The 21,513-nt window shown below is 46.5% G+C and overlaps 1 protein-coding gene across 3 annotated transcripts in view; it reads right to left on the bottom strand.

The window, feature by feature from the left end:
* SETD1B (SET domain containing 1B, histone lysine methyltransferase) overlaps positions 1-21,513 on the bottom strand; it is a 476,309-nt gene that overhangs the window by 242,039 nt on the left and 212,757 nt on the right. For all 3 annotated transcript variants that reach the window (XM_085633203.1, XM_085633202.1, XM_085633201.1), the window contains exon 9: positions 19,864-19,951. In XM_085633203.1, coding sequence (XP_085489329.1) covers positions 19,864-19,951 — 88 coding nt within the window. The remainder of the gene's footprint in view (positions 1-19,863; positions 19,952-21,513) is intronic.

Below are 21,513 nucleotides of genomic sequence, written 5' to 3' on the forward strand. Positions count from 1 at the left end.
TCAAACAACCCTAAAGTTGGGTTAGTGGAAGGAGCGATCTTGTCAGATACCCCCACTGACAAACAGCAGACTGATTGTAGGTAAGCCCTACATCAGTATGCTGAGCTCTTCTCTTTGACCCCTGGTCAGACCAACTGGTGCACACATGATGTGGACACTGAAGGCAGCCAATTATCAAAAGCAACTTTTACAGGCAGTCTGATCGTCTCAAAGCGAGCATCAAAACTGAAGTAAGCAAGATGCTGTAATTGGGAGTTATTGAAACCTCTGAGATCCCCTGGGCCAGCCCAGTTGTCTTAGTCCCCAAACCTCACACCCAGTATGGAAAGAGGGAGTTGAGGTTCTGGGCATAGACTCAGGGGTCCCCCAGGGTCAGGTAGGTACAGTTGGTTCACCCTCAGCGACTCTAGTGCGGCCGGGTGCAGAGAGAGGTAGGCCCAATGTTATCCTATGAGGGATAGGGGGGCCTTGGTTGGTGGCTGCCGACTAGCAAGCCACGTGGCTGTGGGAGCTGGGCTCCTGGTCACTTACTCAGGGCAAGTGGGGTAGTAGGTAGGTGTAGAGGTTGCACTGCCAGGGCCACTCGGGCAGCTGGGTGCAGGGTGCTTTTGAGCCTTCGGGCGCTCAATTGATTTCAATGGGAAATCTCCGGTTTAGAAAAAGACTGCAAGCTCGGGGACGAGGATTCTTCAGGTGCCACCACCACTTCGAGAGGTAAGTTGGTTAGTTGGAGGCTAGGTAGGTACCCCAAGATTGGGCACAGGGGGCCGCGGGGCGCCGCATGCAGGGTTGCCTTTTGGTGTCGGGAAATCTTACCCTCTGTTGATCGCGGTAGGGGGGGCACCTTGTTCCGAGGCTGCAGGCTTCTTTGGGAGTGTCGAGGGAGGTCCTTGGGTGCCGGACTCTGGGTCACAGTCGCTGTGGGGTCGTCCTCGTGGTCTTTGTTCACTCCGGCACTGGCCAGGCCTGGCTGGTTCAGAGTGTGCTGGGTTCGCGGTTCCGGGCTGCTGACAGGGATTAGAAGTAGGTTTTGAGTAGCGCCTCTACTCATGGGAGTCCCAGGGGCTTAGAGCCAAAAGGTAGCCAGGTCCTCCAGGGGTTGTGAGGTTGCTGGCCACAAGAGATGCTGGGTTGGAGCAGGAGCAGGTTCAAGGGTCGACAGGCCGGTAGGGCTGGGGCCAAAGCAGTTGGTGTCTTCCTCTTCTTAGCTGCTGCAGGGCCAATGGGTCCCTGTCCTGGGGTGAGTACACCCCGTATCCTGCCTCTCGCCTGTGGGAAGGGGGCAGTAGCCTAGTCAGAGGGTAGTGTTAAGCATTTATTGTCCACACTCAATCAGCAAATGATATCACACACTCAAAGACTCAACTCAGACCAATTTTGTTTGTATAAAAATATTAAGTTATTTTATTTTCTAGAACCAATCCAAGCCTGGCACAGTTAAGGAAAATAAATGCTTTGCAAAATCTTATGCAATGTTTTACAACTGAATGCAGGTTCAAAAGCAACTGATTGAAAATACAGGTAAGGTAAAATGTCAAAATTACTTTTCAGATTACTTTTTAAGTTACTTTTTGTTCTCCATGTAATATGCCTAGATATCACATTGGGACATTTCCTAGAAAAAAAGGTAAGCAAAATCAGTTTTGCACAGTTGTATTTTTTCAAGTTTTCATACAAATAAACTCCACACTTAGAACATTTTTCAAGGGAAAACAGTCAATGTATTCCCATGGAGAGAAATGAAGTTATCGGTTTACAGGTAAGTACTCGGTCTTTGGGGTTGAGTTTCTGGGTTTAGAGCAAGGGTTCCCCCAGGGTCAAGTATGCACTCTCAAAGCACCCTCAGCAGCACTAGGGCGGCCGGGTGCAGAGTGCTGAGGCCCGATGTTATCCAATGGGGGATAGAGGCCCGATGTTATCCAATAGGGGATAGGGGCCTCCGGTTGGTGGCGGCTCACAAGCAGGCCACAGGGTTGTGGGAGAAAAGCTCCTGGTGTTAGGCTCAGGGCAAAGGGGGATCCGAGTTAGCACCCAAAGTACACCTGCAGCAGCACTGGGGCGGCTGGGTGCAGGGTGCGGTTTTGGCGTCGGATGCCCTGTTGGTTTCATTGGGGATTGTCCGGTTTTGACAAAGACTGCAGGCTCAGGACGAAGATCTTCTGTAGGTGACTACTGGTTGGAGAGGTAAGTTGAGATGCCTGGGGATGCTGGAACACCATCGGATCGGCCTCCAAAGGCTGTGGGACTTCGGGTGCAGGGGTATCTTTAGGCGTCGGGTTTTCTTACCAGCTCCGGGCGCGGTTGGGGGGATCCTCTGGAAAGACTGCAGGCGTCATGGAGAGGGTCAAAGCAGGTCAGAAATCACCAGATCTCAGGTCAGGATCACCAGGGAGACCTCCTCATGTTGTTGGGCCACTCGAACTTGGGCCTTGGGCGTCCGGTGCAGACTGGCGGATTTAGCAGGAGCCAGAGTATGTGGGTGAGCAAATATGGAGTCTTTTCTGTGGAACGCAGGGCAGGTCCTTGGGGTTCTTGAGGTTGCTGACTGCAGGACACACCAGGATTTTGCTTCGGCAGGTTCGAGGTGGGGTCAGGCCGGTAGGGCAGGGGCCAAGTCAGTGGGCGTCGTCCTCTTCATAGCTTCAGAGAGGTTTTTCGGTCCTCCTTTTCTCCTTGGTCGATTCTTGTCTGAGGAGGCAATGTTCAGGGGTTCCCCTAAATACTAGATTTAGGGGTGTTACAGGTAGGTAAAGGTTGAGACCAATGGGCCCCTTCCTTAGGGTGAGTACATCCCCAATTATTATTATTATTTTTTTGCCATAACAACTCGCATTCGAGGATACTTAAAGAAAAGAAGTGAGATGGCTGCCGAAAACTATGATATGTCACTGAATAATCTGGGAAATACTGAAATATGGGGACTTGAAATTTTAAAATAAACGCACGCTTCCCCATTGATGAAAGGAAAGCGTGTAAACCAGTGAAAATTGGAACTAATAGGGATTGTAATCGGAAGTAACTACCAGTACATTTATCTCCTGGAATTTTCCTACCACAATGAGATTTATTATTTGTGGCTAAGACAACATACCTCAAAGTGAACCCAACCCAAATGTCTTCTAAAAATAAAAGCTTGTACTCAAGAAGGTGGTGCAGAATAAGACAAGTCCACCGAAACGCCGTGTCAACACTTTTGCTTTTACTATACTTGTATGAACATTGGTTTGATTCACTGTTTTTTTTTTTAATTGGGGAGGTGTTACGCATTGAAGGCGGTAAAGTACAAACAGCGAGAGCAAGATGCTTGTTCTCTTCTCTATGCATCACAAAATTCTCCCTGTGTGTTCTGCAACTGATCAGCTTTTTATTGGAATAAGCAAAAGAGGCAAAGCAGCATAAAAGTAGTATCCGTCATGCTGTCGTCTTTTTTCTGCTTAATTGATTTGCGATCCAAAAATCCTTGTACGCTGACACGTCCACCTTACTTGGACGCGTTATAGATATATGGTTATAGGATTTGGTCTGTAATCCATCGCAATACAATCTGGCGTCATTTGGAATCTCTCGTTGTGGAATGTGACGTGTAGTTATCGTTTGGTCGTGGCCTCTATATAGACGGCTCATAAATTTTTGATACAATAACGTACCGGAGGGGAAATCACGAGCAGCAATTCCGATGTCTTTGCAGTTCATAGAATTATTTGACTCCACCTTCATCTAGTGCCCTGAAGAAGTCCTGCCCTAGGACGAAACGCGCTGGCTGTACTATGTGTTGAGTCATTAGAACAGGACTCGTTTTTTTTCATCTACGCAAAATGAAATTGGAATAAAAAGAAAAAATTGAAGAACTTCTTGCTCTGGAAATGAACTTTATATCTATCTTTATTGATTAAATGTCATGTGGTGCACCTGCGCTTTTGTTTGAAATTGTTAGGTTCCTGATGGAACAGGCACTGTGACGGTGGGTGCTAGTCGGTGTGCACACAGATCCCTGGAAGCACAGAAGGGACAATATTGTTGGGGTGATAATAGGTTAGGTGCTGGCAGCTAGAAGGCTCCACTGTTAGGTCTTATTATTTATGGTTTTTTTTTATTGTTTGTATGGGATTTTGATAATATGTGAAATGTTTATTAAGAGTTATTCATGTGCAGAGATTCATAGATAAAAAACAGTGTATTATTATTGTGATTTGTAAACAAGTGTAAATAGGAGGAATGACAAAGGAGGCCTTCTTTTTTTGTTTTACATCTTAGTATAAGATTGATCAATGAAAAACAATGTATGAAATATTTATTTGGAATATTAACATTGAGTCTGTGGATCTGTATATAAATATCAATTATTGTGATTCAGTGTCACATGAATATAAAAGTAATTTTTTAAATAAAGGAGACATCTTTTGCAAAAACAGGTTTTATGTATTTGGAGTATGTATGCATGCATGAATGTGATAATAGAAGAACAATAGGGGTGTTCCACAAAATTGATTGAATCAGCACAAGGGTGGGACAATAGTTTTTTCCGGTTATTTACACCCTCTATTATGACACCCTCCAGTGGAAGGGAGCATATGCCTCACTCTGCTTGGCTGGGTCCCCCCCAGCTGCACGATGGCAAGGACTGAGAGCTGTGCTTCACCTCGCCTCCCCCACTAGAGGGGTGGGGTTGGCAAAGGTGGGAACACCTCTTTTCCTCACTTGGTTTTCCCGCTGATTCTCCCGCCCAAAGTGGGGGTCAGAACTGTTGGGGGCCAGTTGCTGGAAGCAGCAAAAGGCCTGGGGAACCTCACAAAGGTGGCAAGCCTTTGAAGCTTCCCCTTCGTGGACCCTGCCCATCCTGGGGAGGAGACTTGGCACTTCATCCCAGGATGTGCATTGTTTCAGACCCTCGAGAGCAGCAGGCTCTCGGCCCAGGGATCCAGAAATATGTCTGGTGGTGGCAGCTGGTGAGCAGTCACTCAGCCTGGACACTAGTGTTAGGTCATTTTTCAGGGGGCATTTCTAAGATGCCCTCTGTGTGCATGTTTCATTAAACCCCACACTGGTATCAGTGTGGGTTTAATGTGCTGAGAGGTTTGACACCAAACTTCCCAGTTTTCATTAAAGCCATTATGGTACTGTGGAGTTCGTAATGACAAATTTCCAGCACCATATACTCTTTATCGCATTACTGTGCTTACAATCTCTAAGAATTGGCTTAGACACAGTAGGGGGTACAGGGCTCATGCACCTGTACCCTCAACACTGGTATAGTGCACCCAGCTAGAGTGGTGCATGATTTATAACCAGGGAAGTGAGTTGTAGGCATGGGACACAGGGATGTGTGCCATGTTGACTCTTCACTTTGTTCTACACCAAGACACACAGCCTGCAAAGGCAGTGTGTGTGTGTGTGTGTGTATAAAGGTACAGGGCCTCTAAGGGTGGCACAATTAGTGATGTAGCCCTTAGAGGCCTTCCCTGGACACAGTGTCCTTGGTACCTGTGGTACCATTTACAAGGGGCTGGCCTATGGCCAGAGAGTTCCAATTGGGTTTTGTTTTCAATACAGTTTTAGTGAAACATAGGCCCTGGGTAACCGTTTGGCAGGACCCCAGGGCACACTCGGTCAAAGTACATGAGCAGTTTAGTAAAAAAGTAGGGGCAACCATGCAAAAAGAGGGCACTTTTTCACAATCACTATCTGTATATTCAGGGACAATCCCTTTGGGGATTTTAGGGTCTGAGATTTCTTCCCATTTATAATTATGCTGCATCCACAGATGGGTCCCAGGCCCATCTCATCTTTCTTTTTCTTTGGCCAGGAGTTTAGCCTCTACTGCCATCCTCATGGCCAGTTGTCCAAGATCTACTTCTTTTGAGACACTACTAGGAGTGCTCCCAGAGGTATTGCTTTCTGAGGGGGCAGTGTTGGAATCAAAGTCAACCTCATACACAACTTACTCTTTATCTGCTTCCTCTTAAGGAAGGTTGTATCCTCTCCCATGGCTCCAACATTTTCTGCAAGTACAATTTGTAGATGGGCTTTTGTGGGTCTAGATCCCATAGGGAGGTTCCATACTGTGCACATGGTCTTAAGTCTGTCCAAATTAGGGTTCTTATTCAGCCCAAGACCAAGCTCCTGGGAAGTACCTGGTGCATCAGTCATGGTTTAAAATGGCTTAAACTGAGTTGGGACATTTATAGAAAAGTGACAAAAAATGCTAAATACTTTCTAAAGGCCTAACTTACTAAAATGACATTTTAAATTCTAAACAGTTTTGCAAAGGGACTTAACCAAGGCCCTAACAGTTATTTTAAAACAATTGAGAAAAATCGGTGTAGTCCACAAGCCTTAGGCTTAACACGGAATGTAAGACATTTGCAAATGCACACAAGGATTAATAAGTGACAACACGACTCAAGAAGGAGATGCACACCAATTTATAACAAGCATTTGCAATGAAATAGGTCTCGCATTTGCGAGAGTTTAAGCTATTGACATTGTTAATAACAATGCCTTTTATTTATGTTTTTAAAATCAACACAAATAAAAGGCAATGTCATTTACAATGGAAATAGCTTAAACTCGCGTAAATGCGAAACCTATTGCATTGCAAATGCTGGTTTATCACTGCAAGCATGTCGAGTGACACAATTAAAATAAAAACATATGTAAAGTTACAGGCAAGCAACAGTAGGTACCACCTTATAAAGTATTATTTAATATTGATTGAGTTGCTCTTCAATCAGCAAAATTAATACGTTGTAGAGAAATTGAATACCATTCTTGTGGGAAACTGCAAAAGAGAGAAATTAGATGTGTCAAAACACACAAGTTGTGTATTTTGGTTATATATTGGAATCATTCTGCTTAAAGTAGTTCACTGCCACGATGTCCTAATTGTGAACCACTGACTGAGGCTAACTGAAGAATGGCCAGAGGCACTGGAATTATGCGGCAACAGGGGGCTAATTTTTGAGGCAGGGTTTACTAAATTAAGTGGTAAGAAAAAGGCAAATTATGCAGCATGTGGTACATTCTGTGATCGTATTCATTTATTTCTCATTTTTGCACTAAACCGTGCCTAGGCATAGTTGTGCAGCATTAGTGTTGGTTTAGCACCCAAATATAGTAATAAGCAACGCAAAGGTAACAGTTGAACCTATGCAAAGGGCCTTCCACTGTGCAGCAACATGTGTTGCTGCGTTTTTAGTAACTATTGGACCGTTTAAGTCAGAACATTATTTTTGTTAAAATCTGCAATTATACAGTAGATGATAGATTAGGTGGCTAATGCGGCAAATTCCTAATTATATGAAAAAAGCAGCGCCCGCACAAACATATAATTCCAGTGGCCCTGAGTATAGCTGACATACGGCAGTACAGGACAAACACCAGTGCTGTGCACACCCCCACTGAGTTTTGTTATTAAAGTGCATGCTGCCCCTGGAGGGGATGCTGAGGGATGGAGACAGGGAGGATTACCTTTCTCAGTACCTGTGAAACTGCTGGCACTCTGAATCATAGTGGAATGATTTGCACAAATACATTTTAAATTGTTTACTCACTTTAAATGGTGAAATGTTACTACGGCATCAATGTCTGCAATTTGTTCTGCTCTTAATCGGGTCACTGTTAAAGATATGCTGCATGCCCATGCCATACCCTAGGCAAACCAGTACACTACTTTCATTGAGCCAGGTTTGTGGAAAGAACCATGTTTACAAGCCTTCAACAACACTAGAGTAGCATTCACTCTTTCGAATGTGCAACTCAAATAAAACAACTCATTAGCATTATTAATTGCTGATCACAAATATTTTTGGAGTGAAACATTTGGCGACTCCTTAAAAATTAACCAAATGACTCAAGTCTCTGGAAAACTAACCACAGACTGTCAATCTGTCTGTACACCACAAAGCATGTCTACATATTCAAGCAAGCTTCTTACAGCAGACCCAAGCCACAAGCAAAATATGTGAAGTGGAGAGGCCTATGGGAAAATAAGAATAAAGGCCAAGGTGTGCGACTACAAGGCATGTAATTCTGAGTAACATGTTACATGCCAAACACATGACTTTCTCTTCTCCAGCTAGACTGGCATTTCCAAGGCAACAGCCAGCCACCTGTCTGATTTTTCAACATGCCAGTCGTCGTCTAAATTTCACTAAACTACCTTCACTAAGTCCTAACCAAGGTTCAGAATAGTGAGAACTTCAAGTTAGTGCCACCTTTCTTCAGCAGCTCGTAAAACTGAAGCATTTGGGTGGTTCCAAAGTATTCTTCACAAAAGATTGTTGGCACTAAAATGCCACAATACCAGCTCATTTGAGAAACCGATTTCCGAATGCGCATATTTAGAGTGCGCTTAATGATTAAATATGGTTTCTGCTGATCAGGTGGTTATGTACCAGTTCTTTCTTTCCTACAGAACCCAAGCCCATACCAAATGTTTCTACAAGCATGTCAATATACAATACCGAAAGCTGTCTACCCAAAAAAGGTTTGAAGGTGTATTTTTTCTTCAGGAAGCGTCTCTACTCCCTGGACACTCCAGGTCTGGCGATACGCCCCTACTGTACAGGAAAGTGTTACCTTTTTTCCACTGGGCTGTTACTCATCTACTGACAGTAATACCTGGGCTTGAGCCATCACACACAAACATGAACCGGCGCTGTAGGTTCAACATCCTAACACCTCCAGCGCGCCTCAGGTTGTTCCCCACTGATTCCAGGGGCGCGTGTGTGCTCCAGAATGAACACACTGTGTAGAAGATTCCAAAGTAAAAAAAAGAATAAAGTCCAATGTACAGTACATACTATAAGCATCGATATACGTGTGCTGTATTACACTTGCCGTTCTTCATATATGGCTTATTTACTGAAGTGTAAATAAGTGACTCAAAGCGCATCAAGTCTACTTGTTTTCCTTGCCTGCTGCACCACCAAGTTTACATTTACGTCACTTAAAGGATTGCGCCGAAAAAAAGAAAACACTGCAGTTTAACCTGGGCATTACCTAAAATATCAGAGAATGGAAACGTTTACGTGCGTGGGGTGGTGAAGGCAACTGAAAGGAGCTGCCTCCACCACCTCCGCCTCACTGCACAGTCTGGCAGCCTCCAATCCCTCCGTATCCAGGTCTGAGCAGGGTAGAGACACTGGGGAATGGCAGTCGGGTAAAACTTTTGTGTTTACTGTGTGCACGGAATCATAGGGTCATGCTTTTAAACTTTAACGAGAGAAAGAGCAAGCCGGAAGCCTGTGGTGCGGCACCCAGTATGGCCGCAAACAGAGGAGTTTGACGGGGATGGGGTGCAAAAACATATCCAACCTCCGCAAGCAAGTTAACCGCAAGCAGGCAAACGGCGTGCGCGCAGAGAGGGAGCGATGGGAGACACCATGCGCGTGCACATCGCCTGTCCGGCGGCGGGCGCACACATGGTTTGTCGCCCTTTGCAGACGAAAGCGACGAAAATAGAGTCTCGCCAAGGCGAAGCAACGCATGCGCTGCTTTCGCTAGGCGAGACCTAAAAATACCAAGTATCTTTATATGTGTGTAGGCATCATAGAAAAATCGTTCAGGTTAATGCGTTTTTAAATATAACTTCTTTTCACTTTAAAACGTGGACACTTAGTGCAATTTCTGAGTTTTCCAATATCGTATGGAAGGAAGAACAAGTTCTGCAAACAGGTATAGCACAGCGACTTACAGGACCAATCTCCGGGAGTTGAGGCGAGTGGTGGGCAAGGTCCAAGACAGCATTAACAGTACATCACCTGCGGAACGAGGGTAACCTGGTGCTGGGTGCAAATCATCATCAGGAGCCCAATCCGTTTCAATGGGGTTACCCTCGGTAAAAAGAGGGTGCAGGCTCTGGCTAAGTAGCCAGTCGGGCGGAACCAGCAAGTGGCCTTATGTGCTGCGATGCTCGGGGATTGGGGTACACCTTTGGTCCTCTTTTCCAAAGCCCAGGTTCAAAGGTGTCTTTATGTGCCAGGTTTTTCCTTACTGGAGAAGTAGCGGTAGAGGGGTCCTGTGTCCAAAGTCTGCAGGCAATGTTGGTTCGTCCAGGAGGGGTGAAACCACAATGGACTAGAGCTCTGGAGGGCTGAGGAACCTTGCTGGCACCATTGGCTCACTTCAACTCGGGCCAAGGTGATGGGTACAATGGTTGCTTCAGGTGTCTGGGTTTGGCGGTTCCGGAGGCCTCGGAGGCTTCTTTTTGGAGTTGCTGCTGAATAGGTCTCCTGTTCACAGGAGGTCTTGAGTCTTTTTCAAAGGCAGACAGTACTCCCAAGTTTCTGGAATCACAGTTGCTGGACGAGTCCACTTTGGCACACTTTGACGAGGGCTGCAGACAGGCCGGCAGGGCTGGGGCTAAGTCAGGTGCTCTCTTTAGTATTCTCTGCTTTTGCGGCTAGTCTGTCTCCCCTCTCTCTACTCAGGTCACCAGGATCTGCTTCTCTGGTGCCAGGGACTTCCCGAATACTGAATTTAGGGGTGTTAGAGGAGTGTAGGGAAGTAGGCATTGGGCTGACCCTTAGGGGTCACAACCTCCCCCTATATGATCACATCCTGTGTGAAGCGAGCATAACTCTGTCCCAAAAGTCCTACATATGACATCACAAAGCTGGCTACCTCTGATAATTCATGTCCGCATCACTGTTAGCCCACCTTATGGGGTAGTACTAGCTTAGGGGTGGCATGCCTACTTCACTAGCTAATTTTCCCGCTTATCCAGGTGCCGAGTGGGCGCTGGACGGGAGATTTTCAGGGGCCACCACTAGGTGCATGTTTTGATAAATCCAACACTGGCATCAGTGTGGGTTTATCAAGGCAAAGTTTCTGGTGCCAAACATACCTATTTTCAGTGAAGTCATTATGTACCTGGGGATCTCGCCACCGTCCAGTACATGGTTGAGATGACTTCCAGGGTCACTTGCACTAACTGCAATAGGACTAACCAGCACAGGGGCATCTGCTCATGCAGATATGTCTCACATATAATATTGAGCACCTTGCCTTAGAGATTCCAGGCCTACTATTGGGGTGTAACGCCCTGAACGTCTCAGGATCGTTTAACAGACACGATAATGAGAACGCAACCATTTGTGAAGGTTTAGTTATTTTAATGAAGGCAAAAATAATACAAGGAATAAACAAAGGTTATAGTCACTGGAATCCTCCAGGCTAAGTACGTTACCAGCCCACAGCACGGATGGTCCTAACCGTCCTCTGCATATACGCCGATCCCGGCGTATGCCAACAGAGGGCAGAAATGAAATGGCCGACAATGCCAATCGGTAGGCTGTGAGGGGCACGAAGAGTGTTGGGGAGAATCGAGGAGTCAGGGAAACACACAGCCGGGGTCTCTACCTGAAGGGAGCACCCGCTCAACCTCTTCCTCAGACTGCACCGGGACGCGGAGTCACCTCCTGGTGATGCGTCACCGATACCCCAATCACAAGCAAAGAAGACTGAACCGAGAGCAGCCGCTCGATCGATCCTGTGGACTTCCGAGTCTGTAACGCGGCAAACACCTCCTGGTGTGCGTTACAGCTGGCAGTCCCTGTATCTCTGGTCGGGCTGGGAGTTACGACTCCAACCAGCAAAAGCGCCACTGCGCTTTGACTCAGCCGAGTCAAAAAGCGAAGCTCAATGGTTATCCGGTAGAGCTTCCGGGTCCTTCACAGGTGACGATGGGGCAAGACACGGCCCAGGGAGTAACGACTCGACCTACCTCCGTTCTTGCCTTACTGGAGCACCACTCCGGAACACTGCTCTTCACTAAGCAGGTACGTCGGTGTAAACACAATATCCGACAGCGTTGTACCTCCCGGTTCCTCCCTTTATAGGGCGTGTTTTCCTTGAGTTATGTAACAGCTCTCCTGTTTACATAAGGGCGTGTTTTCCTTGAGTTATGTAACAGCTCTCCTGTTTACATAAGGGCGTGTTTTCCTTGAGTTATGTAACAGCTCTCCTGTTTACATAACCTCTCAACCGCTAAGCATCCTGGGAGATGTAGTCCGTTTTCGCTGGTTACCGTTTTCCTCCCCTCGCATGACAGGAATTCTTGACATGGGGTGACTTACAAATATTAGATGCAGTGATAAAGGACATGGAACACACGGATGTGTGACATGTTGTGTTTTTACTTTTGTCTGCACCAAGACATGTAGCCTGCAATGGCAGTCGTGCATGTACTTGGTGAAGGGTCCCTTTGGGTGGCACAATTTGTGCTGCAGCCCTCAAGGACCCTATTTAGTACCTCAGGCCCTAGGTACCAGGGTATCACTTTCTAGGGACATAAGGTTTTGCCAATTATGTGAAAACAGCACTGTTTTGGGAAAGAGCAATGGACAGGAAAACTGGTTACCAGGAACACAGTGCACTTTCAGTCAACATCACCTCATGTGCCACGCAAAAGGTGGGGGCAACAATTTAAAAAAGGAGCACTTTCTTACACACAATCGATGGGGGCACAGAGAAGAAAGGGGATCAAATCGCAGTGAATGGAGTAGACATAAATAGCAGCTTTCACCAACCGTAGCTGGAAACAAGGGAAATTATGATAATGGTTAGATTGTCTGAGCTACAAAAGTCCAACCAGCAGCTCGAATTCAGAATGTGTGTATTGGAAAAAATGACCTGGGAAATGAAGAAATGGGTTGTCAAAGCAAAGTTTGTAGTTGATCTACTAAACAGCCGGTTTGCACAAACAAAATCAGGGCTGCAGGAGGTAGAATCAGAGTCTGCAGTAAAAGAGCTTGGAGGAATGTGTTGTTGCCATAATAATCCAACTGTAAATTTTTGAATGCCTAGAAAATGCACTCTTGGAACAGTGTTGGGAGCTAGAGTCTCTTTGCCTTCAGAGAAAGGTATATGGAGCAGCAGAGTTTTCTGTAATACAGTATACTGGGTTGACTCAACTACTGCTGTAACCATGTTCAAGTTATGAGACTAGGAACCCAACAGGCACAAAGACAAACTAGGGCACACTCATGGTGGAGTAGGCACATCCAGGACAGTAGCAGAAAATAACAATTGCTGTCAAGTTAGGAGATGATTATTGCCATAAACAGAGGGAAATTCCATATCTTCCAGACCTAGATTGCACCACTCACCAGAGAAGAAATTTCTTCTTTGGTGAAAAGGCAAATGCTACTTACCGGTATGCATCTGTTCTTGGCATGTAGAGCTGCAGATCTACACACTGTGCATAGATCGCCATCTGGTGTTGGGCCCAGATGTTTTCAGTTGTTTTTCCTCTTGGAAAGTATTTGGAAGTCACGAGGTATGTGACTCCTCCTTTGGATCGTATTGCGCATGGGCTTCGGCTCCATCCTCAGATTGTTTTTCGCCAGCAGGGAAAGATGGAGCGTAGTAATAACAGTGAAGATGACCATGTGTGTTGCATCTAAATAAGATAAACTGGAACAGATAAAGGTAGCCGGGGAGGCGGGTGGGCGTGTGTAGATCTGCAGCTCTACATGCCAAGAACTGATGCATACTGGTAAGTAGCATTTGCAGTTCGAGGCATATGAGCTGCAGATTACACACTGTGCATAGATTATATAGCAGTACCCATCCTTAGCGGCGACCACCCGTATCTGTTGCAGTGGTTTGAAATAATGTTTTGAGTACAGCCTGACCCACACTAGCCTGTTGCTTAGTTTGCACATCTACACAATAGTGTTTAGTGAAAGTGTGCGGTGTTGACCATGTAGCTTCTCTGCAGATATCATCTAATGGGATGTTCCCTAGAAATGCCATTGAAGCCCCTATTTTAAGTGTAGAGTGGGCTTAGGGGGAACGGATAGCGTTCATTTTGCTTTGTGGTAGCAAATCTGAATGCATTTGACAATCCACCCAGCTATCCCCGACTTGGAGATGGGGTTGCCTTTGTGTGGTGGTGAAAAAGAGACAAACGGTTGTTTGGTTTTATGAAAAGGTTGTGTTCTCTCGATGTAGTAGAGTAAGGCTCGTTTGACATCTAATGTGTGAAGAGCTCTTTCTGCAACAGTCTGTGGTTGCGAGAAGAATACTGGTAGTTCTACAGATTGGTTTAGGTGAAAAGGAGAAATGACTTTAGGGAGGAATTTTGGGTTAGTACGGAGAACAACCCTTTTATGGTGCATTTGGAGAAGAGGTTCTTGAATGGTAAGTACTTGTATCTCACTGACCCTTCTGAGGGAAGTGATGGCTACAAGAAAGGAGGTTTTCCATGTTAGGAATTGAAGTTCACATTTGTGTAGAGGTTCAAAGGGAGGTCCCATTAGTCTGGTGAGAACGATATTTAGGTTCCACACAGGTGGGGGTGGCACTCGGGGGGGGAATTATTCTTTTGAGGCCTTCCATGAAGGCTTTAATGGCAGGTACTCTAAAAAGTGATAGATGTTGCCTGTTTTGTAGATAAGCTGCTATGGCTGCAAGGTGCAGTCTAATGGACGTATAGGCTAGATTGCAGCTTTGTAGGTGTAGTAAATAGCCTATGATGTGTTGAATGGACACATCTAGGGGATTGATGGTATTGTTGTGACAATAGATAACAAAACGTTTCCACTTGGCTGCGTAGCACGCTCTACTGGTGGGTTGCCTAGCTTCTTTAATGACGTTCATGCAGTCAGGGGGAACTTTTAGATAACCGAATTCTAGGATTTCAGGAACCAGATCGCAAGGTTGAGCCGAGCTGGGTCCGGGTGCGTGACCTCTCCATGGTTCTGGGTTAAGAGGTGTGGAGAGAGGTGTAACTTTTGGTGCGGTACTACAGATAGTTCTAGCAGTGTGGTGTACCACGGTTGTCTGGTCCAAGTTGGAGCTACTAGGATTAGTGTGAGGGAGTGCTGTGGTAGTTTGCGCACCACTAATGGAATGAGTGGGAGAGGCGGAAAAGTGTTCGCAAATCTGCCTGACCAGTTCATCCATAATCGCATAGCCTTTGGACAATGAGTGTGGATATCTGGCAGCGAAGCTTGGGCATTTGAGGTTTTCGTGGGTGGCGAAGAGGTCCATCTGTGGATGCCCCCACATTTGAAAGTACGGGTGAAGAACTTGCGGTGGAGTTCCCACTCGTGGAGTTGTTGTGTTTGTCTGCTGAGCAGATCTGCCATAGTGTTTTGGACTCCTGGGACATGTTGGGCTAGGAGAAAGATTTTCTGGGGTATGGCCCATCTCCATATGCTCTGTGCTAGCTAAGAGAGCTGTGGAGAGTGTGTGCCGCCTTGTTTTTGTATATAGTACATGGCTGTCATGTTGTCTGTGCGGACTAGGACTGCCTTCCCTGAAATCTGTGTTTGAAAAGATTTTAGGGCTAAAAATATGGCTAGTAACTCCAGATGGTTGATGTGGAGTAACTTTTGTTGAGGTGTCCATCTGCCCTGCATGGTGTGATGTAATAGGTGAGCTCCCCAGCCGGAGAGCGATGCGTCCGTTGTCAGTACTATCGCCTTTTGGAAAGGTTTTTGGTGGTCCACCACTGCAGAGAGCGATGGGTATGAACGTCTACCAACACCAGATTTGTTAATTGACCCTGGGCCTGGTTCCATTGGCAGGCTAAGCACTCTTGGAGAGGACGCATCTGGAGTCTTGCGTGAGGTACTATGAATATGCAAGAGGCCATCATTCCTATTAGTTGCATGAACACTCGAGCTGGAAGAGAGTGTTGTGGCTGAAATTTTGCGTGTAGAGCTTGAATGCTTGCTATCCTGGCAGGACTGGGGTAGGCTAGCGCTCTAGGTGTCTATAGTGGCACCCAGATATTGTTTTACGTGGGACGGTTGGAGATGGGACTTTGCGTGGTTTACTGTGAAGCCCAGTTGGTGAAGTAGCTGGATAGTGGCGTGCGTGTGTTGTACACACTGGTTGTATGAACTGGCCTTTAATAGCCAGTTGTCTAGGTATGGGAAGACATGGATGTGTTGTCTCCGCAGGTGTGCTGCCACTACTGCTAGGCACTTCGTGAATACTCATGGTGCTGTGGTGACTCCAAATGGGAGTACTTAGAATTGGTAGTGTTGGCCGTCCACTACAAATCTGAGGAACTTCCTGTGAGCGTTGTGAACAGGAATGTGGAAATAGGCGTCTTTGAGGTCTAAAGTGGTCAGGAAATCATTGTGGCAGAGCAGTGGATGCACCTGCTGAAGTGTTACCATGTGAAAATGGTCTGAGTGTATGTATCGGTTTAGAGGCCTGAGGTCTAGGATGGGCCGTAGAGTGTGGTCCCTTTTTGGTATGAGAAAATATAGGGAGTGGACCCCCATATTTTGTTGGTTGGTAGGAACCCGTTCTATCGCCCCCTTTTGTAGGAGGGAGATTACCTCCTGCTTTAGTAGTGTTAGATGTTCCTGTGACATTGGGCGTTGTCTGGGTGGAATGTTTGGGGGGGGTAGATATTAGTTCTAGGCAGTAGCCTGACCGAATTATTTGTGTTACCCATTTGTCTGAGGTGATGGTAGTCCAGACAGGAAGGAAATTTTGGAGTCTGCCCCCGACCGGAGTGGGATGGTCTGGGGGGAGTGGAGGGGTGTCATTGGGTAGGTGCGGGTGCAGAGCGGGCGGTGTTTGTCTTGCCTCTGCCTTTATTATTGTTGCCTCTGTAGCCGCCTCTTTGGTAACCCCTTGTAAAGGTGGATTAGGTAGGGGCCTTATATGAAGTAGAAGCGGTGTCAGAGGAGTAGCCTCTGGATGTGCTCCGAAAGGAAGAGCGGCGAAAGGAGCGCCTGGGAGGGTGTGATTGCAAGGCTCCCATAGACTTCGCCGTATCGGTGTCTTTTTTAATTTTTTCTAGGGCCTCATCCACTTTTGGGCGAACAGATGTTCCTGGTCAAAGGGGTGGTTCAGGATGGAAGCTTGCACTTCTGGTTTAAAACCTGAGATCCTTAGCCAGGCATGGCGACCGAGGAGGATGCTGGTATTAATGGCTCTGGCGGCGGTGTCAGCTGCATCTAGGGCACAACGGATGGAGGTATTGGTAATGGTTTTGCCCTCCTGAATTAACTAATTTGCCGTTTTTTTTTATATTTGTCAGGGAGATGTTGCATTATGGCTTCTAGTTCGTCATAATGGGCCCTGTCGTATCTTGCCAGTAGCGCTTGTGTATTAGCGATGCGCCATATGTTGGCAGCTTGGGATGTAGTGCGCTTGCCCGATGCGTTAAAGAGTTTTGACTCTTTGTCAGGTGGTGGTGCTTCGCCTGACGCTTGGGAGTTGGCCCTCTTTTGTGCTGTAGACACTACTAGGGAATCTAGTGGTGCTGGCCCTCGGATGTAGGCGGGATCTGTAGGGGCGGCTTTATCTTTTTTGTCTATGCGCGGGTTAATGACCCTGGCTCTGACTGGATCTTTAAAGACCTTCGGGGCGTGTTTGATAACTCCTTTGAGCATGGGCAGTATGGAGGTGGCCCTATGCGTGGTGTCAAAAGTATCGAGAAGGAAGTCCTCATCCACGGGGTCGGTATGGAGATCCACTCCGTGATAGTGTGCAGCCCTTTGGAGTAAGTGGTTGAACCCTAATGAGTCTTCTGGTGGGGATGGTCTCGAAGGGTTGAGATCATCTTGCGGGACGTTAGGAATGTCAGGGGTGTTATAGTCGTCCCATGGGTCTGGGGAGCCTGTGGAAGTGGGGTCCCCTGTAGGTAGGTCATGGGGTACGTTCTCTATGTCATCATCATTATCATCATCATCCGGAGATGGTGTGGGGGAATGATGAGGTGGGGGGGGGGGGGGGGAGAAAGTGGAGGAGGGGAAAGTGGAGGGGGTGGAGGAGGTGGGGAAGGCATTCTGAAAGGGGAGGTAGCAGAGTCCTTCCTCTTTGGAGGTGGAGCTGGGGCAGGCTTTTCCAGCTGTCTCTTTTTGATGCTGAGCATCAAATGTCCGGTTTTGGGGTCATTGATCAGTGTCTTTTGCAATGGATCAGGTGTAAAAACTTCTTCCGAGGGTGGTTTGTCCGTCGGCGCCAAAGGCATCGTGGCCGTCGGTTTTCTTGTTTTAGAGTCTGTGCTAGTCCGCTGTTTGGAACTATGCGGCCTGGAAAGGGCTGTCTGTTTACTCGGTGCCAAGATGGTTTTCGGCTTTGAGATGTCGGTAGCCTTGTGTTTTTTGCTCGGTTCCAGGGATGGTGTCGGTACCGAGGAGCTGGAGCTGGTTTTCGGTGCTGAGTGTTTCGATATGGAGCTCGGTGCCGAGGAGGAGGCCGTTTTCTTTTTCCGCGTCGGTGCGGAGGAGTGTTTCCCGGCACCGACGGTGGGCTGGCTCGAGCCCGAGCCGCCGGAAGGCTTAATAGGCTTCTTTACCGGTCCCAAAGGTGCGGTGTGGGAAGCAGGGTCTTTGGTCTTGCCTAGGCCTGGAGGCGAAGGCGTGACCATAGCCTTTTTCGGTGCCGTCGAGTGTGTGGGGGGGCGGGGTGGGGGGGAGGACTTCGGTACTCACGACCCTCTGTGCCGGAGTGATGTCCTCCATATCTGAATCGTCTGCTTCGGAGGCGCGGACGAGGAGGTCCTCGTCAGTGTGTTCTTCTGGAGCGTCGACACCTTCTCCGAAGATGTCGTCTGGAATCGCCGTCGATGAGTGTGCCATAGTTCTTCGTACCCTTCGGTCTCTAATGGTTTTCTTGGACCGGAAGGACGGGCACGCCGGACAGTCTCGAGCCTCGTGTTCAGGGGAGAGGCAGAGGTTACATACTTCGCGAAGGTCGGTGTGGGGGAATTTGGACCCACATCGAGGGAACTTCTTGAAGGGAGTCCTTTCCATTAGCCAGAACCGGAACTTGCGTAGGCCCGAAGGCCGTCGACAATGACTGGAATCGAAGGTCTTGATCAATGAGAGCCGCGCCGAGTGTGGAGATCGCGATCGAAAACAATACCGTGAATTGGGGTGAGGATTGCGCGTCGATAGAAGAACTGGAAACTGTTCGGAACCGGAGCGCGAAGATCACATCTGAGCCCGATGGCGGAAAAAACAATCTGAGGATGGAGCCGAAGCCCATGCGCAATACGATCCAAAGGAGGAGTCACATACCTCGTTACTTCCAAAGACTTTCCAAGAGGAAAAACAACTGGAAACATCCGGGCCCAACACCAGGTGGCGATCTATGCACAGTGTGTAATCTGCAGCTCATATGCCTCGAACAGGAATTTTTAGGCGAAGGGGTTCAAGCCTCTCTCGGATTAATTATAAAATTACCAACAAAACATGATGGGAAATTATTTTTCCTCACCATAGTACGGCTGGGATGTTGTGGAAGAACAAAGACCCAAGCAGATTGTTCGGCTAGTGATTATCTACTCTAGGCCTGTCACACCAGGTGGCAGTTATTGTGTTGGTATGCTCACTGCCTAGTACCCAAAACTGAGGAGGGTGAAACTGTGGTATGGTTTCTACTGCTGTACTCCAGACAGATCCACATTAGAATACAATATGGTTTCTTAATGTTGGGATAGGGTTGCATGTACTCTTGGAGACTGAAATACTCAACTCTCCCCTTGCCAAGCTTGAGTCAGGACTGTGTCTACAGGCTCCTTTTCTACACTATTAAGATGATAAAAAGTTACATAATCTGTGTGAGCAATCGTAGATTTCCAATGTTACATCCTTGAGAGCTAGGTCATATATTGTAAAGTCTTCTCTTGTCACAGTGATGTTGCTTTATTTGGGGTCAATTAAAACATTAACATCTAAATAGGATACTGGTGGCGTGCTTATTTCAAACAAAATTATTCCAACGAAGCAAAATATACCATAAGGGCCAGAAAATTTAAGGGCTGGTGCAATAGACCAGGCTTCAAAAGGTAATAGGAGTCATGAAAAGACTGCAATTCCTGTAAGGCTGTGTGAAGAGTTACATTTTGTAAAAATGACTACATTCTAAAATTGCTTTGCAAACCTTCATCATCTTCTTCAATAGAGATAGATGGACGGATTCTTTTTTGGTCTACTCCTGAAGCAGCCTCTGGTGGTTCTTTCCTTTTCACCTATTAAAAACAAAATGTACTGTCACAAACTAAACACAGTATAGTTTTTCCTGGCACAAGCACTTCTATTCGCTGTAGCTCCCCAATGCCCCCATCTCCAGGTTAGGTTTCTAAGATGTTTCATACCCCATATTGTCATTTGAAACATCAAGCCTGCCATTGCATACATATTTAAAGCATGTTAGCATAAGAACCCATAAACCATGAAGTAAAAAAATGCAAGGGACGCTTTAGTAGCAAGTGTGAATGTACACTTCATGTGAAAACTTCTTGAAACTCTGAGATATTTATATTGCCAAGTCTACAACTTTATCACTATTCCAATTCAGACACAGTGCACACATTGAAAACATTAGGACTGGCAAACAACTTCCTCATGACGAGGGAGTCCTAAATAAATGTCATGAAATCTTGCCAGTTTCTAGATAAAACCACTGATCTGTAAACAGGCTTTTTTACCTCCCATCCAATCAAAAACAACAGGACAACAGTTGCAAAAGTGTGCTGTTTGAAGGACTCTCACGTAAAATAATTACAATAAAATGAAAACTAGCACAGGTTGTGATCATCCAGAAAAAGTACACCCCCACCCCCCTTAAGTGCACCCCTTCTAAGTCAATGCAGAGATTACAAAAATAACCACCCTTAAAAGCCAAGGAATTTAAGGTACATCACTTCAATATATAAAGTACGGAATATATGTTCCCTGGCCCTGCTCTGCCGTTGCCACCCAGGATAAGGATGCTGTAACTCTAAAAAGGAACAAATAGTTTCTTACCGGTCGGTGTAGTTTTGCTGCTTGAAGAACTTTTCTGGATTCACTATGCTGTGCATTATTCCGCCATCTAGTTGTTGGGCACTTTATTGTATATTTTTTTATTTTGCTGGTTGGCGTCGATGACGTAGTACCATTTAGTGTCTCTCTGTGACATGGACGGACTTCCTCCGGAAGCCCCACCTTTGGTAGCCATCATCAGATTCTTTTTTCTCTGTGTTTTGTTTCCATTTGTCCTCCTTATGGTTATCTTCCTCGGTGGAGGAGGGTGGGTTCGCTAGTGAATCCAGAAAAGTTCTTCAAGCTGCAAAACTACACCGACAGGTAAGAAACTATTCGTTTTGCAGAGTGAATCTTTTCTGGATTCACTATGCTGTGTATAGACTTTGTAGCAGTTTGCTCGTCTTGTGGCGGCTGGGTGGAAGATGAACCTTGGTTTGTAAATAGATGCTGTAAGACCCGTTGTCCTACTTGTGCTTCCTTGTTCATTTGAATGTCCACACAGTAATGTTTTGTGAATGTGTGTACTGAAGACCATGTTACAGCCATGCAAATGTCTTGGATTGGAGTGTTAGCCAGAAAAGCAATTGTTGCTCCTTTCTTTCTTGTTGAATGTGCCCGAGGCGCTTCCTGTAACATCAGTCCTGCGTGCTTGTGACACAGTTGTATAGCTTGCGCTATCCATCTTGCAATTGTGTTTTTGGTTACTGGTCCTCCCAGAAAACCTTTTGCGAAGGATACAAATAACTGCTTTGTTTTCCTGTATTCTTTAGTTCTTTCCATGTAG

Source organism: Triturus cristatus, chromosome 11, assembly GCF_964204655.1.
Source record: "Triturus cristatus chromosome 11, aTriCri1.1, whole genome shotgun sequence".
In the NCBI taxonomy this organism is placed as follows: Eukaryota; Metazoa; Chordata; class Amphibia; order Caudata; family Salamandridae; genus Triturus; species Triturus cristatus.